The sequence below is a fragment of the Lithobates pipiens genome, unplaced genomic scaffold (assembly GCF_037356315.1).
Source record: "Lithobates pipiens isolate NorthernLeopardFrog02 unplaced genomic scaffold, aLitPip1_a1.2 Scaffold_13, whole genome shotgun sequence".
In the NCBI taxonomy this organism is placed as follows: domain Eukaryota; kingdom Metazoa; phylum Chordata; class Amphibia; order Anura; family Ranidae; genus Lithobates; species Lithobates pipiens.
This window is the reverse complement of record NW_027507718.1, coordinates 235,584,979-235,608,392: the sequence shown is the minus strand read 5'-3', so window position 1 is coordinate 235,608,392 and position 23,414 is coordinate 235,584,979. Positions and strand designations below refer to the sequence as shown.

The 23,414-nt window shown below is 44.5% G+C and overlaps 1 protein-coding gene across 3 annotated transcripts in view; it reads right to left on the bottom strand.

The window, feature by feature from the left end:
• KLHL8 (kelch like family member 8) overlaps window positions 1–23,414 on the bottom strand; it is a 131,766-nt gene that overhangs the window by 29,448 nt on the left and 78,904 nt on the right. For all 3 annotated transcript variants that reach the window (XM_077476364.1, XM_077476363.1, XM_077476362.1), the window contains exons 5-7: window positions 8,006–8,149; window positions 2,361–2,472; window positions 683–851 (exon numbers count right to left, since the gene is read on the bottom strand). In XM_077476364.1, coding sequence (XP_077332490.1) covers window positions 683–851; window positions 2,361–2,472; window positions 8,006–8,149 — 425 coding nt within the window. The remainder of the gene's footprint in view (window positions 1–682; window positions 852–2,360; window positions 2,473–8,005; window positions 8,150–23,414) is intronic.

Sequence of the window (23,414 nt, the reverse complement as noted above, 5' to 3'; positions counted from 1 at the left end):
TTGCTGTGTGTACGGGGTGCAGCTGGGTCAGAGACCGTAGCTTCCTTCGATGCTGGGCAGGCTTTGGGAAATTGGAAGCAGAATATGAAAATGCAGTATCCTATGTAGTGATATTACGAAGACTTGGCATACCAATAGCCAGTCATTATGGAGAAAAGTTGTAGTGTGTTTAGTCTAACTGAAGGGTATAGTTCAGGAACACTTGAAAATATACTGTAATGTAGAAAGAGTCCCCTGCTATCGTAACATACTTGCAAAGCTGTGCAGAGAAGCAACCTTTTGTTTTTGCCTAGCCTGGGTTGACTGCAGACACTCAATTCCTGCAACTTTTTACAGTACATACTGAAAAAAAAAAAGGGAGCAACTAATGCCTCACAACTATATTACCTGTCTGCAACTTTCCATCCCTGATTTGGTGCAACAGTCAGATCACGTACCACCCCATCCTCCACCCAGGACCACCCTCAACCCAGGATCCAGGGCACCTGCCATGAGACTCAAAGTGCCTTTGGTGCCCAAGGCTAGGGGTGTCCTTGGTCTTGTAGCAGAAGATTCTTGCAAAAAAATAATATCTGGTCAACAATGAATATAGAAAACACAAAAAACACACACACACACTTCCTACATGCTGACTAAAAATACTTCTCTCTTACTATATTAGGTCTTATGCCTGTTTGCATACCATAAGAGCAACCGATCCAACACCACCTCGAGGTGTATTCATTGGAGCGACAGCAGTCCATCGATCACATTCCACATCATAGCGCTCTACATTATTGAAGCATGTGTTGTCATCCAACCCACCTATGGCATATATTGGGCCACCAAGAGACGACAATGCAATCCCCCTCCTATTAAAAAAAGTCAGAAGATATATTATGTACTGCAGATTAAGTGCATAAAGTATTAGTAGCACCATCATGAAAACAGAAAACATGTACTCCAGTGATAGCATACTTTGCATTCTAAATGACCAATTTACTAAAGGAGTTGAGAATGTTCATATAATTGTGAGAATATCAATTGCAACCATACAAGGTGCAGGAGAAATAATGGGAATTTTGATTAGATAATTGAAGTGAATATTCACTTCAAGTTATTTAGTAAATAAGCCCCTAAAAGGGTTGCCTTTGGAGGCAGTTATTTGCAAGCAGGATTTGTAAATCTTCCTAGGTAATTTCTGCTGTTCTGTAACAGACAGGTTTGAAAAACTGAAATCACACACCCCCTAGTGGATTTACCAAAAATAAATTATGGTGTACTGAAGCAGCAGCAAAGCCAACTAGCCACACAGTTTATTACAGCAGCCTTTTCCAACCAGGGTGCATTTTTTTTAAAGCCAACATGTGGATCACTGCCTTTTATTTACACACAGCCACAAGTTTCATTGTGCACAGTAACAACCTTCCAGCCTCTGGCGTCTTAACGACCAATGACGTCATGGGTTAATAAAGGACGTCAGACACCTGCACAGCAGCCTCATTTGCCCCTCCCCCTCAGTGTCAGCGCCGGGGTCATTAGCTGAGTGAGTTAAAAAAAAACTGAAGCAGAAGAGAAATATTGGCATACTAGTCATTACCAGTGTGTAAAGGTGTATTTGCTTTGAAAGAATAACGCTAGGCGTCCTGTGTGTTTAGATGTTGCTGTGTTATGTAAAACTATTAGTTTTGTTTTTTACATTTTAGAATGGGGTGCATCGAGACTGTCCATAATTTGCAAGGGGTGCCTTGGACTGAAAAAAGGGTTGAGAAACAGTTTTATCAAGTGGTGGTGGTGGGGGATACCCTTCAAATCCTCCGCCCTCCCCAAATCAGTTTTTAAAGACATTCACAACAATTCATCTTTAGATATTCTTGCCAATCCCTTCATTCACACTGGGGACAGACTTCTAATCAACGTGGACGAGGTAGCATGACATTGTATGAAATTGCACACTGTGTCTGAATACTGTAAAATGAGTACAAAGTCAAAATTGGCTTCAAATCAACAACCCATAGGTTCTGTGGAATAGGGATTGTCATTACAACGCAAAAAAAAAGAAAAACCCTAAAACCTAACCTTACAACAAAATAAAAAAAAAAAAAAAAAGGGGGGGAGATTTACTAAAACTGGAGAACTCCGAATCTGGTGCAGCTGTTCACGGTAGCCAATGAGTTTCTAATATCAGCTTGTGAAACTAAGCTTTGACAACAACACCTGGAAGCCGATTGGTTTCTATGCATAGCTGCAGCAGTTTTCGTAAATCTGCCCCAAAGATCTTCAGTGCTGAACTCACGCCAAAATGGTATCATGGATAGCAACAGATTATCTGAAATAAGGGAAAGTGACAGCATCTTGGGGAAAGTAATGTTTTGCAGTACCTTTTTTTATTCATTGATGCCTTCATCATCCATTTATTTGTAAGTGGATCAAACACCTCCATACTACCCAAATGTTCATTGCCATCATGGCCACCAACTGCATAGACCTTTCCTAAAAAAAAAAAAAAAAAAAAAATATAAACAAAAATACAAATAAAAGACAAATAACACACATGCACAAACAAGCAGCTTTCAGAAACTGGTGAATTCTGTTTTTGCCGACAGGTTACCTGGATCTGCTGTAAATGTCCCCTTGTTAAAGAAAATTAACAATCGTTTTGCCAATTTTTATGGAGGGCCACAAAATTAGTTAACAGATGGGAATCTTAAATCTATAGAAAATGTCAAGTTTCATGGAAGGATTTAAAATAAACTGGTGTTTTTCCCATGCAGGGCAAAGCGACTGGTTTACTTTCTTTAGTGCCTGCTCAACCCCCTGCATATGCTCACCTTTTTTTCTCCCTACAGAAGCAATTTACCTCTAAGAAACACCTGGTACTTCTAGGGTAGGATCACGAGGTTCACTCCCTGTCTAATGCAGGAGTCGACAACCCTTCAATTGCAGGCAGACAACATTGTGATTAATCCTGCCGTGCTGCGTTTTTGAATGTAGAGTTGAAAAAAAGTCTTAGTTCTAGGCTGGGATATGACATAGCCGAGAGGAGACTTGGGAGGACAACTAAAGTCTAGTCAGTGATTGAGGGTAGAGGTTTGCACTGGAAGAGGAATATCTTTGCTTGTGGGGTGATGCATCTTACTTTCTCCTGACAAGAAGAAGGAAGAACTACTACACCTCTCTAGGAAGGGGGTACCTATACCTCTAATGTTGGCCTGGTGCCATCACATGGTACTGGGGAGAGAGTCCTCATCTCCCAACCTGAAAAGAACCAGAGCTTACAAAAGTACTTTTCCTCACAAGAAATAGAAAGGCAAACCCTTCTAGCAGAAGGATAACAAATACCAGCCCCTTACCCAAAGCATTGTATAGACACGATGTTGAGATAAAACCAAAAGGAATCACTTTACTCCAGTTCTCAGAGTGTTTTGGGAGACATGGACTTAAATCTGAAGTAAAACTGCTCCAAAAAGGTCGCCCAGGCATACACTTTCCAAAAAAATAGAGGCCCCCAACACCAGGGCCCATAATCTGTAAGGCCGCGTACACACGCGGGGACTGTTCGCCCAACTTTGTCCGTCAAACAGTTTCGGCAAACAGTCCGCTCAAACTTAGCATGGACGGACATGGCCACACACGACGGACGAACAGTTTGCTGAAACCGTGCGCGATGACGTGAACGGCACGTACGACGGGACGAAAAATACAACGTCCTATACACTGCATTATAACTTTCGGCGTGTTAAGCCTTTCTGAGCATGCGCGGAACTTAGTTTGTCGAACAAGCCTACACACGGGCGGACTGTTCGCTCAAACAAGGTTTCAGCGGACAGTTTTACGGAATTTCCGAAAAACCTTGTTCGTCAAACTGTCCGCTGAAACTGTCCGCTGAAAGCCCACACACGAGCGGACTGTCCGCCCAAACACTGTTCAGCGGACAAAGTTGGGCGAACAGTCCGCCCGTGTGTACGCGGCCTAAGGCTAGCCTACAGTCCCCTCCAAAAGTCCCTGTCCTGGTTGGGTCTGTCACAATTGTTAAAAATCAACTGCTTGTAATAAACACACACACACGCACACACAGTGGGCATAGAAAGGAATCACCTCACCCCCTTTAAAATAATACAATTTTGTTGCTTTCCAGCCTGGAATGAAGACAGACACAGTTTTTGTTTTATCCAGCTGTATTTATTCAGTGCAACTTATAACATCCAAGTAAAAGATAATATTGGCATGTCAAAAAACAAACACAGAATCCCTGAGTTGGAAAAGGGATCACCCCCCCCCCCCTCCTAAAAATTACTTGGAAAAAAACGCACTCAGGTGTAGCTAATCACCTTCTCAATGGCACACAAAGCCACCTGACTTTCATCTGTGATCAGCTATGGTCATTTTGATTACCTCAGCATGAAAAGAGCTTTCCTGGAGCATTTCAGTTCTTACAATCAACTATAAGTGGCAAGGCATTGTCAAAAGATCTCCAGTGACAGGGCTGCCCCCCTGTCCCCATTGCTATTCATTCTTATGTGGTGTAAAAAAGACAGGGAAAGAAGTAATCAGTCAATTAGAGGCATCCGATCCAGCCAAACAAAGTGGCAGCCTACGCCGATGACCTTTTAATTTATATTATTGAGTCGCTTACCTCTTTACCCTCCCTGCTACAGGAGCTGAAATGCTGGCTCAACTACCAGCCTCTCTTATCTACCCTCACCACTGATCTTAAAAAGGTGGGACTCTTTGGCCCTTTCCCGGTTCGGCCGTTGTAATATACTCAAAATGAATGCTCAGACTTTTGTACTTCTTGCAAGCACTGCCGGTCAAAATAACCTAGACATTTTTTCACGCCGTGCATTCAATATTCATCAGATTCATCTGGCGCAGTAAACACCCACGCCTCAGCAGAGCACTATTACTATGACCAAAGATTAAGGGTGGTCTCCGGACCCAGCCCTGTATTACACCGTGGCACATATGACCAGGGTTGTGGACTGGTGCCGACATAGCGACCTGAAACTCTAGGTATTGTTGGAACAAGAGGCTTCCCAGGCCCCACTCGCTGGTCTACCTTGGGTAGGGAAATCTCACCCACTTGACTACACATTTGCTGATTGGCCCTACTCTTACGTACCCGAATAGGTTTTTCCATTTATCCTCACTGAAAAGTTTGCCATCCTCAATGATGCCACTTGCTGGTCATCCAGACTTTATACCTGGTCTCACTGACCCGTCATTTCTCTTGCAAGCCCAACAGGGACTCATAAGGGCCTCTTTGTCCCTAGGCTCCTCCAGTTGGACACCAATGGAGAACTTGCTCTCTGGATGAGCTCCTCTCATATTAGATCGCTGGAGGATTAATCAACTGTCACATTTTTTGGCTCACTGCCCAAACCAGCCCTCTTTACACAAAAGCTCCACTCCTTTAAACGGGACCTCCGGGTCGGACCCTCTCCTAGGCAAAGCTCCTCAATCTCCTACAAATTCCTACTAGATCTCCACACCACGGAGGACCACCCATTCTTTGAAAAATGGGAAAGGGACTTGCAAGTTACCTTCACCAAACCCCCAAAAAATTGCATACCTTTTTGCGTACAGAAATCTTTATGTAGCAAATACCAAGAGATTACCTATAAAATAAAGACGCGTTGGTATAGAACCCCTTCTGTTCTGGCTAAGCTATTTCAACAAACTGATCATTGTTGGCGCTGCAGCATACACTCAGGCATCCTCCTACATATTTTCTGGGATTGCCCTGTGCTCCAAACTTTTTGGCAACCGGTGCTTAAGCTCATACCTAAATTCCAGATATTTTCTTACAAGAAAACCCAGCAGCAGTCCTACTTAACCTCACCCCTTTATAAAGAAAACATTATCATAAATCCCTTCTCAAACATCTCCTTCATGCAGAGGAACACAAGTCCAGATGGTTTCACTGGGATCTCTTCCGCTTCTCTGGTGAATTCCTCCAATACACGTTAGGAACCACCGTCTGGGATCTCTATTGAATGTCTAGGGCTACTGATCCTGGCTCACTGGCGGTTATACCCCCCTTTCCCTTTTTTCTTTTCTCAATCTCTTCCTTCTCCACTTATCCTTGTAAACCAAGTGATGGGCACAGAACCATATATGTACCCTGTTTTAGGCTTCAATTAGTGGTGTGAACCTGACTGATGGGTTCCCTTCACTCATATGCAATTGCCATGTTGATCAGATATTTCACTGGATAAACAAAAACGTGATTTTGAGGGGGGGGGGGTATTCTTTACATTAAAGGTGAAAAAACATCTGACAGGCCCCCCCCCCCCATTTTACTTACCTGACCCCTCGAAAGTCCCGCGCTCGCCTCTGAAATCCTCTTCGCCATTCAGCCTGCCCGTTGATTGGCTAGAGTGGATGGATTTAAAGCAGCACAGCCATTGGCTTGCGCTGCTGTCAATCACATCCAATGATGCGGCGCTCCCGAGAAGTACTTGTGGGGGGGGAAGCTGAGACAGCCGCCGAGGGACCCCAGAAGACCAGGTTCGGGGCCACTCTGTGCAAAACAAGCTGCACAGTGGAGGTAAGTATAACATGTTTTTTATTAAAAAAAAAAAAAAAAAATTCCCTTTACAACCCATTTAAGATCCCAGGTACGTTTTTGAAATAGAGATAGATATATATCACATACATACATATACTGAATGGGTTTTTGGTCCCGAAACAGATACTGAAAACCGATACCAAAAATTACTGTTTTAAAAAAAATATTTTTATACAGGAGATGGTCAGAGGCTGGGGACATGGTACAGGAGATGGTCAGAGACTGCAGTTCCTATGGAAGTTAGTAGATAATGGCCAATCGGCCCTCAGGACAAACCACCCCCTCCATTAGTACAGACCCTCCCAGGACAAATTAACCCCCCTCCACTCCATTACGGTGCATAAAAACAGATGGGAGAACAGATTACAGCAGGCAGGAGACAACGTCACTGCAAGCACGGACAGCCCCCTCAGCGATGGGGGAGGAGGAGCTCGCTCCTTTTTTGGCGCCATCATCGGCATGATTTCTCTTTTGGCAAATTGCAGAAAAGGCCATTTTTGGCCAATATGTTTCAACATTTTGGTGCATCCCTAATATATTATATTACACACAAAAACTATATATCAATTATTCTGCGTTCTCTACATACACCCTATTAATAGAGAGCATTACTTAATGATGGGATATTTTGGACCAATGGGATGTGGTACGTAATTGTAAACACTAGAGGGGGAACTGTAAAGTGCAGATTAATCTAAATAGCATAATCAGATAAAAAACATATAAAGAAATATAATAAAATGGAAAATAAAAGATAACTGTGTAAATCTAATGTTGAATATATAACTCCTCATTCAGGGTTTTTCTATAGAAATTCGTTATGTCCACAGTTTCTATCTCCACGTGAAAAAAAGGGGGGAAAAAAAAAAGGAAAAGAAAAACCTCTAAGATATTCGGTGTGACATTAGAATCTAGATACCTATCCGAGTGCACCCCCCCCCCCCCGAAACGTACCAGGCCACATGCCCTCTACATGAGGAGGATGCTTTGGGGGTCTGTGACCCCTCAAAGCACCATGTCCTCATCCCCACAACCCTTGCTCGGTGGTTGTGGGGGCCTGCGGGCGGGTGCTTATCGGAATCTCGATGATAGATATATATACATACACACTCTAAGTGTGTGTGTGTGTGTGTGTGTGTGTGTGTGTGTGTGTGTGAGTGTGTGTGTGTGAGTGTGTGTGTGTGAGTGTGTGTGTGTGAGTGTGTGTGTGTGAGTGTGTGTGTGTGAGTGTGTGTGTGTGAGTGTGTGTGTGTGAGTGTGAGTGTGTGTGTGTGAGAGAATATATTCACTGGCAGTGCATCATTTTATGATATTACAAAGTGTGAATGTGCCTTAATAGACATAGGATTTATCTTTACAATTATATATTGTATGCGACTGTGTAGGAAACAAGTAATATTATACAGGTTAACCGTTTCATTGTGAATGAGGTACATTGAAAGATTTTCTACTGACCTCCCACAGAGATAACACCCACATGTCTTCTTCGGCTGTTCATTTCTGGCCCAAAGAACCAGCTGTTCTTGCATACAGAGTAACATTCAATACTACGAAACGGGTCCCCTGAGCCTCCTCTTCCTCCCACACAGAACAATACACCTGAGGAAAAAAAAAAAGGAAGAACCAGAATTACAAACTCTAGGCCACCAGATTATAAAAAAAAAAATAACAGGCATCAGCTAATAAGAGCATAAACGGAATGTGGGTACAGTGGGTATAGAAAAGAATCCCCCCCTTTAAAAATAATCATATTTTGTTGCTTTCCAGCTTGAAATGAAGACTGACAGTTTTTTGTTTTATCCCGCTGTATTTACTAGTACAACTTATAACAGCCAAGTAAAAAAAAGTTATAAAGCAGCAATGTCGTAAAAAAACTGAGTTGGAAAAAGGATCAACCTTATGTTAGCATTTTGTTGAACCCCTTTTGCTTTAATTACAGCCCTTAGTCTCTTGGGATATATCTCTACTAACTTTTCACATCTAGACTTTGCAATATTTGCCCACTCTGCTTTACAGAACTGCTTAAAGTGGAGGTTCACACAAAAATTGAACCTCTGCTTTTCAAACCCCCCCCCCTTCCAGTGTCACATTTGGCACCTTTCAGGGGGGAGGGGGTGCAGATACCTGTCTAAAACAGGTATTTGCACCCACTTCCGGGCATAGACTCCCATGGGAATCTATGCCTCTTCCTGTCCTGCCGCACTGTCTGCTGGGACACACACAGGTCCCAGAGACAGCAGGGACCATTCGGATTGTGCTGCGTGACTCGCGCATGCACAGCAGGGAACCGAGAAGTGAAGCCACAAGGCTTCATTTCCTGACTCCCTTACCGAAGATGGTGGCGGCAGCATCCGAGGTAGGAGGGATGGTTCGGCCTCGGGTAAAGACATCGCTGGACCCTGGGACATGTGAGTGTCCTTATTTTAAAAGTATTTGTAGCTGCTGGACTTTTAAATATAATTTTTGCAACATTTGCACGCTCTTCTTTGCAGAACTGCTTAAGTTCAGTTAAATTTGATGGTGACCATTTGTAGACTGCAGTCTTCAAGTCATTCCACAGATTTTCAATGGGGTTTAAGTCTGGCCTTCTGACTGGGCAGGCCATGCAAGGATATTCACCTTTTTCTCCTTCAACCACTATGTGATCACTTTTTCTGTGTGCTTTGGGTCAGTGTCACGTTGGAACGTAAACCTTCTCATTATCAACTTTCTGGCAGAGGGAAGCAGATTTTCCTCAAGAATTTGATAGTATTTTGCCCCATCCATTTTTCCTTCTATCCTGACAAGTGCTCCAGTCCCTGGTGCAGAGAAATGCCCCCATTATAGGATGTTACCCCCTCCATGCTTTACTGCAGGAATGGTGATATTTGGATTGTAAGCTGTATTGGATTTCCACCAGACATATCATTGGGTGCCGAGGTCAAATAATGACATTTTAGTCTCCTCTGACCACCTTAAAAAAAAAAAAAAAAACGCACCTTGAAGATTCGAAGGCCACATGGGAAATGGTGTTATGGTCAGAGGAGACAAAAAAAATTTAATAATTTAGCCTCAACACCAAAGGATATGTCTGGCAGAAATCCAATACAGCTCACCATCTAAATAACACCATTCCTACAGTAAATCACGGAGGTGGTAATATCCTTATATGGGGGTGTTCCTCTGCAGGAGGGACATGAGCACTTGTCAGGATAGAAGAAAAACTATGGGGGCAAAATACAATCAATCTCTGGAAGAAAATCTGTTGCCCTCTGCCAGAAATTTGTCAATGGGAAGGTTACCTTCCAACATGACAATGACCCAAAGCACACAGCAGAAATGACCACAGTGGTTGAAGGAGAAAAGGGTGAATGTTCTTGCATGGCTTAGTCAGAGCCCAGGCTTAAACCCCATTGAAAATCTGTGGAATGACTTGAAAACTGTAGTCTACAAACGGTCACCATCAAATTTAACTGAACTTTAGCAGTTCTGCAAAGAAGAGTGGGCAAATATTGCAAAGTCTAGATGTGCAATGTTAGTAGAGACATATCCCAACAGACTAGACTGTAATTAAAGGAAAATGTGGTCCAACAAAATGCTGACACAAGGGGGTGAATCCTTTTTCCACCTCAGATTCAATTTTTAGAAATCCCCCCCCCCCCCCCCCGACATGTTGGCCCCATCTCTTCCCTATAGAACTGTCACATGGCAGAGCAGGTAGACCACGGGTAGCATTCATCAGAAGCAGACCTCTTTCTTACTAAAGAAATTGTCAAACTGCCTCTTGTCTTTATTCACTTTTACACTATTTTGGTGAATCGCCGCATACCCACTCAACCACCGACCAGGGTTGTGGGGATAAGGCTTTTGTCCCCATCAACATGGGGACAAGGTGCTTTGGGGCAGAGGGGACCATCTTGAGGGCTTGTAGCCTGGTATGGTTCAGGAGGGTGGAGGGCTTGCTCCCCCCCCCATCCTATCAGGTTGCATGCTCGGATAAGCATCTGGTCTGGGGTGGGGGGGCCCCATACCATTTCTTTTTTAAGTTATTTCTCAATAGCCAGGTGCTGACAATTGAAACTGTGATTCATTTTAAATGGATTTTACTGTTTTTTTTTACTTTTTAGAAATGTTTGCTGCTCTATCCATGCTGTTAAAGAGGAAGTAAACCCTGATGAGTTTACTTCCTCTTTCATTCCCTGCAAAGGTAAAGCATAATGGACTACTATGCATCGCATAGTAGTCCATTATTTGTCACTTACCTGTCACCGCTGTCCCCTGTAGTCCGGCGCATCCATCTTCTCAGTGGGTTTCGCAGCTGCGCCACTGTCATTCGGCGAAGCAGCAATGACGTCACTCCCGCGCATGCGCATGGGACCCGCCATGCGTGGAACATCGCCATTGACTGCGGCGCGCTCAGTGCGAATGCGCCGTAGACAGCGGTGCCTGTCTTTCGGCAAATATCTCCTAAACCGTGTAGGTTTAGGAGATTTTTTTTGGACCTACAGGTAAGCCTTAATCTAGGCTTACCTGTAGGTCAAAGTGTGTTGTAAGGGTTTACAACCACTTTAAACGGGGTGGTGTTAGGCCATATCTATTTTCGAAATGCTTGCGATAAACTTACCACACGTTTTCATATTTAAAGCATAATTTGGAAATATAAATGTATGCAAGATTTTAAAGGAGAGTTTTTGTGAATTTGTTTTTCAAAACGCTGTGCGTTATTTTACCACATACTCTGATGCTGTAAAATATTGCTTTGTGAATTGTGCTCACTGTTTTCTATGTGCCAAAGCAGTCATCTACTTTGTTCCTGGCGGAAAATACAAGTGACAGCATTTAGCATAAATAAGCTATAAAGTGGTTTCAATGTTAATTCAAGGCTTAAACATTTTTAATATTATATTATATATATATATTTTTTTTTTTTTATTACACACACATATACATATTTACATATTACATACAGAGTTGACTGGCTGTCAATTTGTTAAGTCACTGATTCAAAACAAGTACGGTACGCAGAAAATTAACTCAGGGGTCCCAATCTGCATACTTGCTGCAGAACAATAACTTGCAAAATGAATGGAGCCAAGCAACCATTTTATTTTATTTTTTCCCCATGTGGAGGCTCGCATAATTATCTTGGAGCATTGCCAAATGTCCTGTATATTCCTCTGGCATCAGATCATCCAGAGATTTAAAGTAAGGGGTTGACAGATCCACAAGCCCAACAGACTTTTTCTTTTTGAGAACTCATGGGCTTTAATGCATTAGACAACATTGATCATAACTGAATTGTACTCTGTGGAGTCCCACATTGGTTGTGTCTATATTTAGCAACTACTTAAGAATCCCTTTTCTTCTCAAAGCTTAGTAAAGCATTGTTTTTTCATAGTGAAAAGACCAATTCTCTTAGAAGGTCAGTGTGACACCAATCCCAAATGGAAAAAAAATAAATAAATCAGCTTTTAACAAAAAACAAGTCTGTTTTCTAAAACTACTGAGCTAATCACTTTTCATGGTAGCAGTTTCTACTATTGGCAGCAAGAACATTTTTTTCTGTAGTGTTGCACAGCTCTGAAGTTTCTAGACTCGGGAGTTAAAACTGAACAGGTTAAAAGCAATAGTAAACCCCTGTGTATTTATTTTTTATTTTTTTGCAAGGTAAAGCTATAATATGCATCACATACTAGCACATTATGTGAGACTTACCTGAAAACCAGGCCCTCCAGCGCTGCGCTGTCACTGCTGAGAGGGCTTCCACTTCACCCAGTCTTGCTTCTCTGTTCTGGGCTGTAAGTGGTTGGAGCCTCGATAAGGTCACTCCAGTGCATGCACACGGGAGCAAGGGCATACGGCACTGGACTCTGAAGGGACAGCCACCCAACATGCGCCGGCAACGCCAACGGATCCATGTACAGTAAATATCTCCTAAACTGTGCACGTTTAGAAGATATTTACAGGGACTATAGAGAAGCATTATTATAGGCTTACCTATAGGTAAAAGTCAGAGAAGGGTGTTTAATCCCACTTTAAGCTCTTTAAAACACCACTGGTGAAAAAAATAAAAGTAATAATAACAAGAACAGTAAGAACGATAGAGAGAGAATTACACAATGTAAAGCTTAGTTGCCAAAAATTCACAGTAAAGCAATTTAAAGCCACCTTGCATAAAGATTTCAAACGTCAAACCCCAAACGTACACATAAGATTATATGAATTAGTTTTGACTGGTACGCCTCCATAACTTTGTACAGCCCTTGCTTAGATAGATCATTGGTCTTAGGCTAGGTACACACTTGTGCACGTGGTGCTGATGCATTTTTGCTTGCTTTCACGTGCATTTTTAATTAAGCTATTACGATTCATGAGGTTTTGACCAATGGCGAGCCATGTGTGTTGTGATTTCATAGGGTGTGGTCTTGCATGTATTTTTTTACAGTTTCTGCTTCCTGTTTAATTTGGTGTGCGTGGAAGTGCTTTGATCTGTCATGGCAGATATGGCATGTTTTGTTGCAGCATCCAGGTACTGCTACAGTCTTGTTTACTCTCCAGCAAGCTGGAGCTACAGAAGATGATGTGCTTCAGAATAGAATAGGATTTTGCCGGTTGAAAGGCTAATACTGTAAATCACAATGGAGTGGATTTACAAAGGCTGTGCACTTTGTGTGTGCAGTTGCTCAATCAGCAGCTATGGAGCAATTACACTTGCAAAGTGCACAGTCTATTTGCCTTTTCTGAGCATTCGTACGTTTTTGTTTTTCCAGCAATTTGTATTTTAAAAAGGCACTCGAATGCCACGACTCAAGTGGCACTGCAAAGGAACAATGCAATTACTCAAGTGGCGTTGTCTAAGGAACAATCAATACAAGAAACCAATGGGATCAGCCACAGCTAAAGGAACCTTTAGTAATCTCAGAAGGAACCCTGGTGGAGAATGGCTTAATTATAGGCTTTGATAGGTGTATTTCTCCTGGGAGGGCTCATGTTCTTTAGTCCTTCCTATGGAATATGATGCGCTGGTGTTAATGGATGGAAATGGGATGTGGCCCTTCCTGGTAATAAATGTGGGGTGGGAAGTTGTTGTGCTTCTAGTGTAGGCTGCTGGTGCATAGGTGTGCTGGGAGTGGAAAGGTGAACAGTTTGGTGTATGGTGAGTGGAATATGTGTAGGAGGGTGGGAATGTGGAGGTCTGGTAGTAAGGCTGTTGATGAGAAAATTAAATAGGTTGGGTTGGGTGGGTGACATATGCCCCAGCAATGGGGAGAGGAACAGGTGAACATGAAGTGCACACGAGATATTGGTCAGGGGGATAAAAATTTGTACTGCAAAATTCCAGCCATCATATGTCACAATCCAGGCGGTTAGCAAAAAATTGTTCTATGCACTGGTTTGATTGCATTGCTGTCAGCATCTCCAGCAGTTGGTAATTTTACCGGCCTGTAATTCTTGTTGCCGAGTTTGCTCTAGCTTCTGAACCACCCCCCTTTTTCTTGCATTTAGGTGCTTTTTGTAGCAGTCTTTGATGTTACACAATTTAACTGCAAAACCTAAAAATAGGATTTTTGTACTCACCGTAAAATCCTTTTCTCTGTAATTCACCAACCGACACAGCTCCTCTCTGTAACAAAATGGGTTGTCATCTCTACCACCGGAGATTACTAGGCAAAGTTGTAATACAACACTTCAGAACTTTTAGTTCCGCCCAGGGGGCAGTCCCTAGGCTACAACCCCCACAGCCTGCCCTAGCAGACTTAGTACGTCAAAAGCAGTATAACGTAAAGAGAAAAGGAGGGGCGGGTGCTGTGTTGGTCGGTGAATTACAGAGAAAGGGATTTTATGGCGAGTACAAAAATCCTATTTTCTTTTATATTCACCGACCGACACAGCTCCTCTCTAACAAAATGGGACGTCCCCAAGCAGTGCCAAATGAGGGGTGGGAAAACAGCATAAAAAAACTTCACCCACCATGGAAAGTGGAAACTAGTGAAACTAAACCCACAGAAAGACAGCAGTGTGTGGAACACCACCATATAACCGGGTATCCTCAACAGGAGTGAACCCCAAGACCGCAACCATTGCGGAAGTAATGCAACAGTGCATTAACACAACAGTACTGCGTTTTTATCGAAAAACCAGGAAAAAACAAAGCTGGCATATTTAATTGCAACTACATGGCAGCCTGCAAAACTCTGCGGCCAAAACAGGCATTAGCCGATGCACTGACGTCTACCTTGTAGAACTTGGTAAACGTATGGACAGATGACCAGGTCGCCGCCTTTCACACCTGAGCGACCGACGTTTGGTGTCGGAAGGCCCAAGACGTTCCGATTGCCCTTGTGGAGTGGGCAGTAATCGGAAAAGGGGGGCACCTGCCCCTTCAAGGCGTAGGCTTGTACTACAAGCTGTCTGATCCACCTGGAAATGGTGGCCGACGAGACCGCCATACCCTTCTTTGGACCAGCCACCGTAACAAACAGTGAGTCTGACTTCTGAAAGGGAGCCGTGGCAGCCAAATACACCTTCAGGGCCCTAACCACATCTAGAGCGTTGGGGTGCTTTGGCTTAGGACACAGTGATGGTAATACAATGTCCTCATTGATATGAAAAGCCGAGACCACCTTATCCCTGTGGATGACTAGATAGGGCGACTTGAAAGACAAGGCCGCCAATTCCGAAACCCTCCAGGCCGATATGATGGCCACTAGAAAGACCACTTTCTGAGAAAGAGTCAACAGGGGAATCCCCCTAAAATGTTCAAACGGTGGTTTTTGAAGCGCCGAAAACACCAGGTTAAAATCCCATGGAGGCAACAGTGGACGCACCGGAGGGACTACATGTCGTACCCCCTGAACGAAGGTACCCACTAAAGAATGTGATGCCAGGGGTCGTTGGAAAAAAAAAAAAAAAGACAGCCAAGGCTGAGATTTGCCCCTTGATGGTGCTCAAAGCCAATCTCTGGTCTACCCCTTGCTGGAGAAACAGCAGGATCCTCACTATCGAAAAGGAATGCGGATGCCAACCTTTCTCGTCACACATGGAGATGTAGGCCGTCCGACAGACCCCGGTTCCTCAACACCTGGCTCTAAATAGCCATGACGTTAAAGCCAGCGATGGTAAAACAGGATGAAAGATTGGACCTTGAGACAGGAGGTCCTCTCGCAACGGCAGTCGCCAGGGAGCGTCTGCCACCAGACGCACCAGATCTGCGTACCAGGGACGCTGAGGCCAATCTGGGGCAACCAGTATTACTGGAATCCCCTCGGCTTCCACTCTGCAAAGCAGGCGTGGCAACAATTTCAGTGGAGGACAGGCATAGATTAGCTTGTACTGATCCCACGGAGCCACCAGTGCATCTGACGCGTCTGCCCACGGATCTCTTGTCCTGGACACAAATCTGGGCACCTTCCGATTGAGACGGGAGGCCAGTAGATCCACATCTGGTGTGCCCCACTTCAGGCACAATAGCCTGAATGTCTCCAGATGCAATGCCCATTCTCCTGGGTCCAGCATCTGTCGACTCAGATAATCCGCCTGCCAGTTTTTCAATCCCGGGATGTAAATGGCCGACAGAGTCGGTACGTGTCGCTCTGCCCACCGAAGTATGTGAGCGACCTCCCGAGCAGCAGCTGAGCTTCTTGTTCCCCCTTGGTGATTTATGTATGCCACTGCCGTGGCGCTGTCCGACTGTATCCTGATCGGAAGCCCCTGAAGACTCACCAACCATGTGTGGAGACACAGCCTGATCACTCTAAATTCGAGCAGATTGATCGATTGATTCTTCCGTCGACCAGAGACAGAGCAGACTGAACCCCCATCACTCCACCCCAGCCGGATAGACTGGCATCCATAGTGATCACCATCCATTTCAGAGGAAGGAACGATTTTCCGGACCGAATCACCGGGGACCACAACCACCAGATCAGAGAGTCCCTGACTGGTTGGCTCACCTGGATCTGTTGATCTAGGGACAACTGAGACTTGTCCCCTTTTAACAAGATCTCCATCTGCAGTACTCTGGTGTGGAATTGGGCGTAAGGTACTGCCTCGAAGGAGGCTACCATGAGTCCCAGTACTCGCATGCAAAACTGGAGCGACGACCACTTGCAGTTCATCAGCAGTTTTACCGCGGACCTGAGAGTCTGCAATTTGTCTGAAGGGAGAAAAACTCTCGCTTCCCTGGAGTCCAACAGTAAACCTAGCTACTCCAGACGCTGGGTCGGCACAATCACCGACTTCTTTAGGTTCAACAGCCACCCAAATTCTTGCAGAGTCTGCATGGTGATCGCCATATACTCCTCTAATTCCAAGGCGGAAGATGCTCTCAGGAGGCGATCGTCCAGGGAGCCCGCGATCCTGCGTTGTCTCCGCAACGCCAATACTGGAGCCAGTACCTTGGTAAAGACTCGGGGGGCTGATGCCAGACCAAAAGGAAGAGCCGCAAATTGGTAATGAGCTTCCCCAACTGCAAAACGCCGAAACTTTTCATGCTGAAGGCATATGGGTATGTGCAGGTACGCATCCTGGATGTCTAAGGACTCCAGGGAGTTCCCTTGATGGAGTGCAGCGACTACTGAGCGAACTGATTCCATTCGGAACCTCTGCACTTTTACAAAGTGATTGAGGGCTTTCAAATCCAAGATCGGACGTACCCCTTCCTTCTTGGGAACCACAGATTTGAGTAGAATCCCTGGAAGCGTTCTGATTCCGGAACTGGTACAATCACCCCGCGATTCAGCAAGTCACTTACGGCCACCAACAGGGCCTCCCGGTGAACCAGGGATATGGGTATGCTGGAGGGGAAGAATCTGTTTGGCGGCCAAGAGAGGAACTCTATCTTGTAGCCTGTGGAAATCAGATCGCAGACCCATTGGTCGGATAACCGGGAGGACCACCGGACTGCAAACTCCCGAAGGATACCCCCCACCCGAGACATGTGTGGGGGCAAACCTTCATGTGGTAACACTTTTGTTCACAGGCTTGTTAGGCTTGCGGTTCCAGGGACATTTTTGACGGTCTGTGGGCGTCCTGTCAGGCTGGGAACGTTTTTTCGAAGCACCGGGCGGACGAAAAAGCCGATTGTGAGCGGAAAAAGAGGGCTCTTGCCTGCGGCGTGGCTCCTTAGCCTTCCTGGCCTGTGGGAGTAGAGTACTCTTACCACCAGTGGCATCTTTAATAATGTCATCTAACGAGGCTCCAAAGAGCTGGTCGCCAAGGAAAGGAAGATCCGTCAGGGCTTTCTTGGATGCCTGGTCAGCAGACCAGCATTTTAGCCAAATCCGGTGCCTCAGCCCCACAGCTGACACTGAAGCCCTGGATAACAGAGGGAGAGTATCCAGGGCCGCGTCACAGACGTACTTAAGGCCCTGCACTAGTTGGTCTGCTAGTTCCATGCAGACAGGGGAGGCCTGTTGCTCTCCCAATTCGCGGTGCAAAAGTTTTGCCCACTCAGTGTCTGTGACACAAGTGCGGGTGCCAGTACTGGTCGCGCGGCTGACCCTACAACCGTAAACAAGGAACAAGCCACCGCCTCAACCTTCCTGTCCGTGGGATCCTTGAACAAAGGAGTCCCCACAACCAGGATTGTGGTTACTTTGTTTAACCTGGATACTGGGGGGGGGGGTCCACGACCGGAGGAGCAGACCATTTCTTGAGAAGGCTTTACTCAAAGGGGTAATGCTCCGCCATGTATTTGGGGACCGCAAAGGTCCGTTTTGGGGGCAACCCCATTCCTTGTAAATGAACTTATCAAAATAAGCCAGATATGGGAACACCTTAGGTGAACGTGCTGGCTTGCGGGACCCAAAAGGGACCGGGACATCGCAGAGGGATCCGCTGGCTCCTGACTCTTCAGGGTATTATGCACAGCTGTGATAAGTGCTGCAAATAGCGTTTTGTCACGCCCGGACCAGGACGGGGACTCATCCTCACTGTCCGAACGGTCCTGGTCAGTGTCATCTGACAAGACAGAGCAGGGGTCACCGGCCTCAGCAGGACCCGAGTCTGCGTCAGAGCTCTCCCCAGAGGACGGGGGGCAGGGGCTGCTTTTTAGCACCTTTCTTCCCACCTACCGCCTCCATCTTGGCGACGAACGAATTGAGGACCGCCGTAAGGGTGTCCATAGAGACCAGGTGACCCGGTTGCAATTGCCTGGATTTCGGGGGAAGAAACACCAGTTTCTGAAGCCATGCTGACTAGAGGTCGACCGATATATCGGCCGGCCGATATTTGCCGTTTTTTAAATAATCGGCATCGGCCGATTGTGCTGATAAAAAGCCGATTTAGAACTACAGCGGGACTTGGAAAGACTTCTGTAATAGAAGTCAGTGTAAGTTGCCTGAGTCGTCATAGAAACGTCTTCCTCCTCTCTGGGCAGGCTGCCAAGAAAAGAACAGAAAGATACAATGTTTACACTTGAATGAATGAAGTCATCTCTGTGTGTAGAAATTCTCAGTTTAACCATTTAAAGACTAAATCTTTTCTGACACTTGTTGCTTACAAGTAAAAATCCTGTATTTTCTGCCAGAAAATCACTTAGACCCCCCCCAAAAATGATATATATTTTTTTAGCAGAGATCCTAGGGCATAAAATAGCGGTTGTTGCAATATTTTATGTCACACGGCATTTGCACAGAGGTCTTTCAAATGCATTTTTTTGGGAAAAAAAATACACTATTTAAAAAATAAAAATAAAATAAAAACAGTAAAGTTAGCCCATTTTTTACTTGAAGTGTATGTAAACCCTCACATATACCCAGTGAAGTAAACAGCCTCAGATGACACACATTTCCCTACACAAGTTTTATATGTATATCTGCTCTCTTCAGCTTTAGATACTGTTTAGAAAGTGCACGCCCTGTTAGACTTTTCTTTCCTGATTCACCTGTGGGTGTGGATTCTTGCTATACACGGTGGAACAGTTGATCGGAGGAAAGGCACACATTGCACACATGCAGAGCTTGCCTGTGAATAGTTTAGCTCATTTATAGCACCCTTCCTGACACTAACTTCAGGCTCCTGTCTCTGAGAACTTGCCAGAAGTTATCAGTTTGATAACAGACAAACCCAGCAGGAGAAAGCCAAAGAACTTAGAGCTTGGAATAGATAAAAAAAAAAGCACTGCAAATTTATGTGCCCAGCTCAAATTTCATGAATTGGGTTAACATCCACTTCAAGGATACGCTTTCAAGAAACCAACGGCAGAAGAATAGTCCAACATAGTTTCAGTTTTCTGGAAGTGCTGCAAACTTGGGGAACTCATATGTATAATTAGGCTGAAGCTGGTGGCAGCCATTTTTATTAATGATAAAAAATGTCTAACTTGTTTCACTTACATTGACCAGCTCTGACTCTAATAAGTTTTCACTGTTCATTTGGACAGCTGCTGCAAGAAAATGGCCTGGGCTTGTCAGAGAACAGTCCAATACCTGAAACAACTGGTCCTGTTTTACCATCGTCTTTGTAGGGAATGAGACCTTTGCCCTTGGTGAGCACATGCTAAGGTCTTTTTTTGTCACTGGCCGAATGTAGAGAGGGGGGAGATGGTTTATCACCTCACCATAGCAAGAAGAGTTGTGTGTGCATCTGGCATCCTTTCCAGTAAATGGTGTTTTTGCACACTCCCATCCACTTAATAGGCATATTGCAATCCTTGCAGTTAAACATGTGCCCTGCGCCGCTTTGTTAATAATTATAATGGCTTCCATTATGTTCCCCTCCCATAACCCCCTGTTCACATAGCACACAGGAACAGAGCTGAGGCTGTCAATCAGCTGGAGCCCCCCCCCCCCCCCCCCGTCATCTTTTTTCTCTTGGTGTCAGGAAAAAGTGTCAGAAGTGTTTCATGCTGATAGCTGAGGAATGCAGCAGCAGACACGACATGACACAGTGTTCTTAAGACAAGCAAACACCATAGGGGGATTTGCTTTGTTCATATTTCATGTCTGAGGTTTACAATCACTTTAAGTTTTAAAAACAAAGATTTTCTGTGTACTCTTATCCACTAAATGTTAAAGCGGAACTATACTCGCATCAGCTCCAGCGATGCAGCATCCCAGAGCCTGCCACCCGGATACGGACATCTTTGGGTGGCTAGCTTATAGGTCTCGATTGTTGGCCGCTGTCTGATTTGTACAGCAAGCTGCATGTGCATGGCTCACTGTTTCAAGGCGCAGCAGAAACGACTGTGGCATACAGTCCAAACCCCACCCTGGGGGCTGGATAACAATGAAAGCAGCGAGCGCCGCTCAATGTCATGTTAAACCAAGCCTCGCTTTCAATGCTGAGAAAGAAAGAGGGTCTAGCCTCATTTTCACAAGGCAAGCCAAACCTTGTGTGAGGTGGTGCTGACAGCGACGGACCAACCCCCACATGAACTGGGAGCATTCAATAGTCCATTCCTGTTCCGCCAATCTCGAACAAAGGATAAACACAGGTGCAGCCTCTATGGAAATCCTGTCAGCAAAACCTAAAACAGCAACCTCATATTTGGACGGTTATCTTACCATATATTCTATTAATATAAAATATGACCCCCCCCCAAAAAAAAAAAAAAAAAATAGGGGAAGGTTAAGAAATAGGTTAGTTTATTATATTTTTGACACACCGCAGAGCTGGCACTCGATCTGGGGGGTCACAAAATACTACACAAACACATTGCAATAAAAATATGAATTCAAATCAGAAAAACCATATAGATATGCACCCAAAAATTCTGAAAAATACCAAAGGATAATTAATCTAGGCTCTATTACTGAAAGCATTAATGTCCCACTCTACATTCGTGCCGAATGGAGAGTGGGACTGTAACTTGAAAAACCAATACGTCTCGAGGCGCCAGACCCCTCTGGTCATAGGTATATTCTCCCTTGGAGAGGGGGATACACCCATCAATAAATGAGAAACTCTGTGCCTTTAGAATCGCCATTGTGGTCTTGTCTATAGTACTTTGGTAGACTATGTTTAATATCTCCACTTTTAATTTTAGCAATGTGTTCATTTACACAAGTTGTAGATGTACAATTTGTTCGATCGACATACTGTTTGCTACAAGGACAGGTTATCAAATAGGCATGTTGTCTAGTTGGTGACATATTCACCATTAGGGTATTCTGTAGCTCTGAATCAACTTCTACTGGATCATAGCTCTTATCCATGAACCTCTGCCAGAGTCGAAGCTTGTGTTTTGAAAATCTCGATATCAGTACAGTACCTGCGCAACCACAGAAACTGACTGCGCAGAACCGAGCGAAGCCATGATCTGTGGTGGTAACTGTAGGGATTAAGCCATTACAGTCAGTTGATTTAAAGTAAGTTTGGAATTGAAATTATGTGCACGGATCTCAATTTCAAGGTCTAAAAAATTTATTTTTGTATTACTAAATTCATATGACAAAGACACTAAACATAGTGTACCAAGGCACTATAGAAAACACAACAATCGCGATCCTAAAAGGCACAGAGTTTCTCATTGATGGATATATCCCCCCATGGAGAGGGGGAGTCATGATCAGAGGAGTCTGGCGTCTCGAGATGTATTGGATTTTCGAGTTACAGTCCCACTATCCATTCGGCGTGAATGTAGAGCGGGACATTAATACCTTCATTAACAGAGCCTATATTAATTATCCTTTGTTGGCATTTTTCGGAGCATATCTACCGTATTTTCCGGACCACAAGACGCACTTTCCCCCCCAAAAAATATGGGGTAAAATGTCTGTCTTATGTTGTGAATTATACCACAGGCACCGCCCCTGCCACAATGCTAGTCCCCAGAAGGCAGACATCCCAAGCCCCCCTGAGCATCGGGCGATCTCCTGGCCTGACACCTGCTCAGAAGACAGAGCAGCCCGAGCAATCAAGCTGCATTTCATGGGCACTGGTAAATATTTTAGTATATCATTTGGTTCAGAATTTTTTCTCGTTTTTCCTGAACCAAAACCTAGGTGTGTCTTATGGTCAGATGCATCTTATGGAGCGAAAAATACGGTATACGTTTTTTCTGATTTTAATTTATTTTTTTAATTGCCATTATGTTTGTGTAGTATTTTGTGACCCCAGATCGAGTGCCAGCTCTTTGGTGTGTGCCAAAAATATAATACACTGACCTATTTCTTAACATTCCCCTATTTTTTTTGTTTTTGGTTCATATTTTATTTTAATAAAATAAATGAAAGATACTATGCAAGATAACCGGCTGAATATGACGTCGCCGATATAGGTTTTGCTGACATGGGTTTACATAGAGGCTACACCTGTCTTTATCCTTAGTGTTTGAGATCGGGAGGAAAAGGGACAGACTATTGAATGCTCCCAGTTCATGTGGGGATTGGTCCGTTGCGGTCAGCACCACCTCACACGAGGTTTGGCTTGCCTTCTGAAAATGAGGCTTGACCCTCTCTCAGCATCTGGCAGCAAGGCTTGGTTTAACATGACGTTGAGCGACGCACGTTGCTTGCATTGTTATCCACCCGGCGGGGTTTGGACTGTATGCCATGGCGTCATTTCTGACACGCCTTGAAGCCATCCATTCTTTCAGAATTAGGGTTGAACCGCACACTTCCATGTCATTTTGGCCAGGACAGGAAGTAGGTATGATTACAAACAATTGGAAATGAGGAAACACTGCAGGTCTGTATCTCGTTATGAGGGACACATCACTGTATTTAAACACAATGACTGCAACGGACTAGCAACCCAGATGTCTCATTAGATGAAACGTGTCGGACAGGCTCTGCTGATGCCATTGCGTGAATTTGACTAAAGTGCTTTATCTTCACAAATGTGAGTGTTCCTTTTATTTAATAAAATACTCCTTTTTTCTTAATGGAATTACACTGTGTGGCCCTCTTTTTCCTTCTTTCCATACCACACAGGAGAGTAT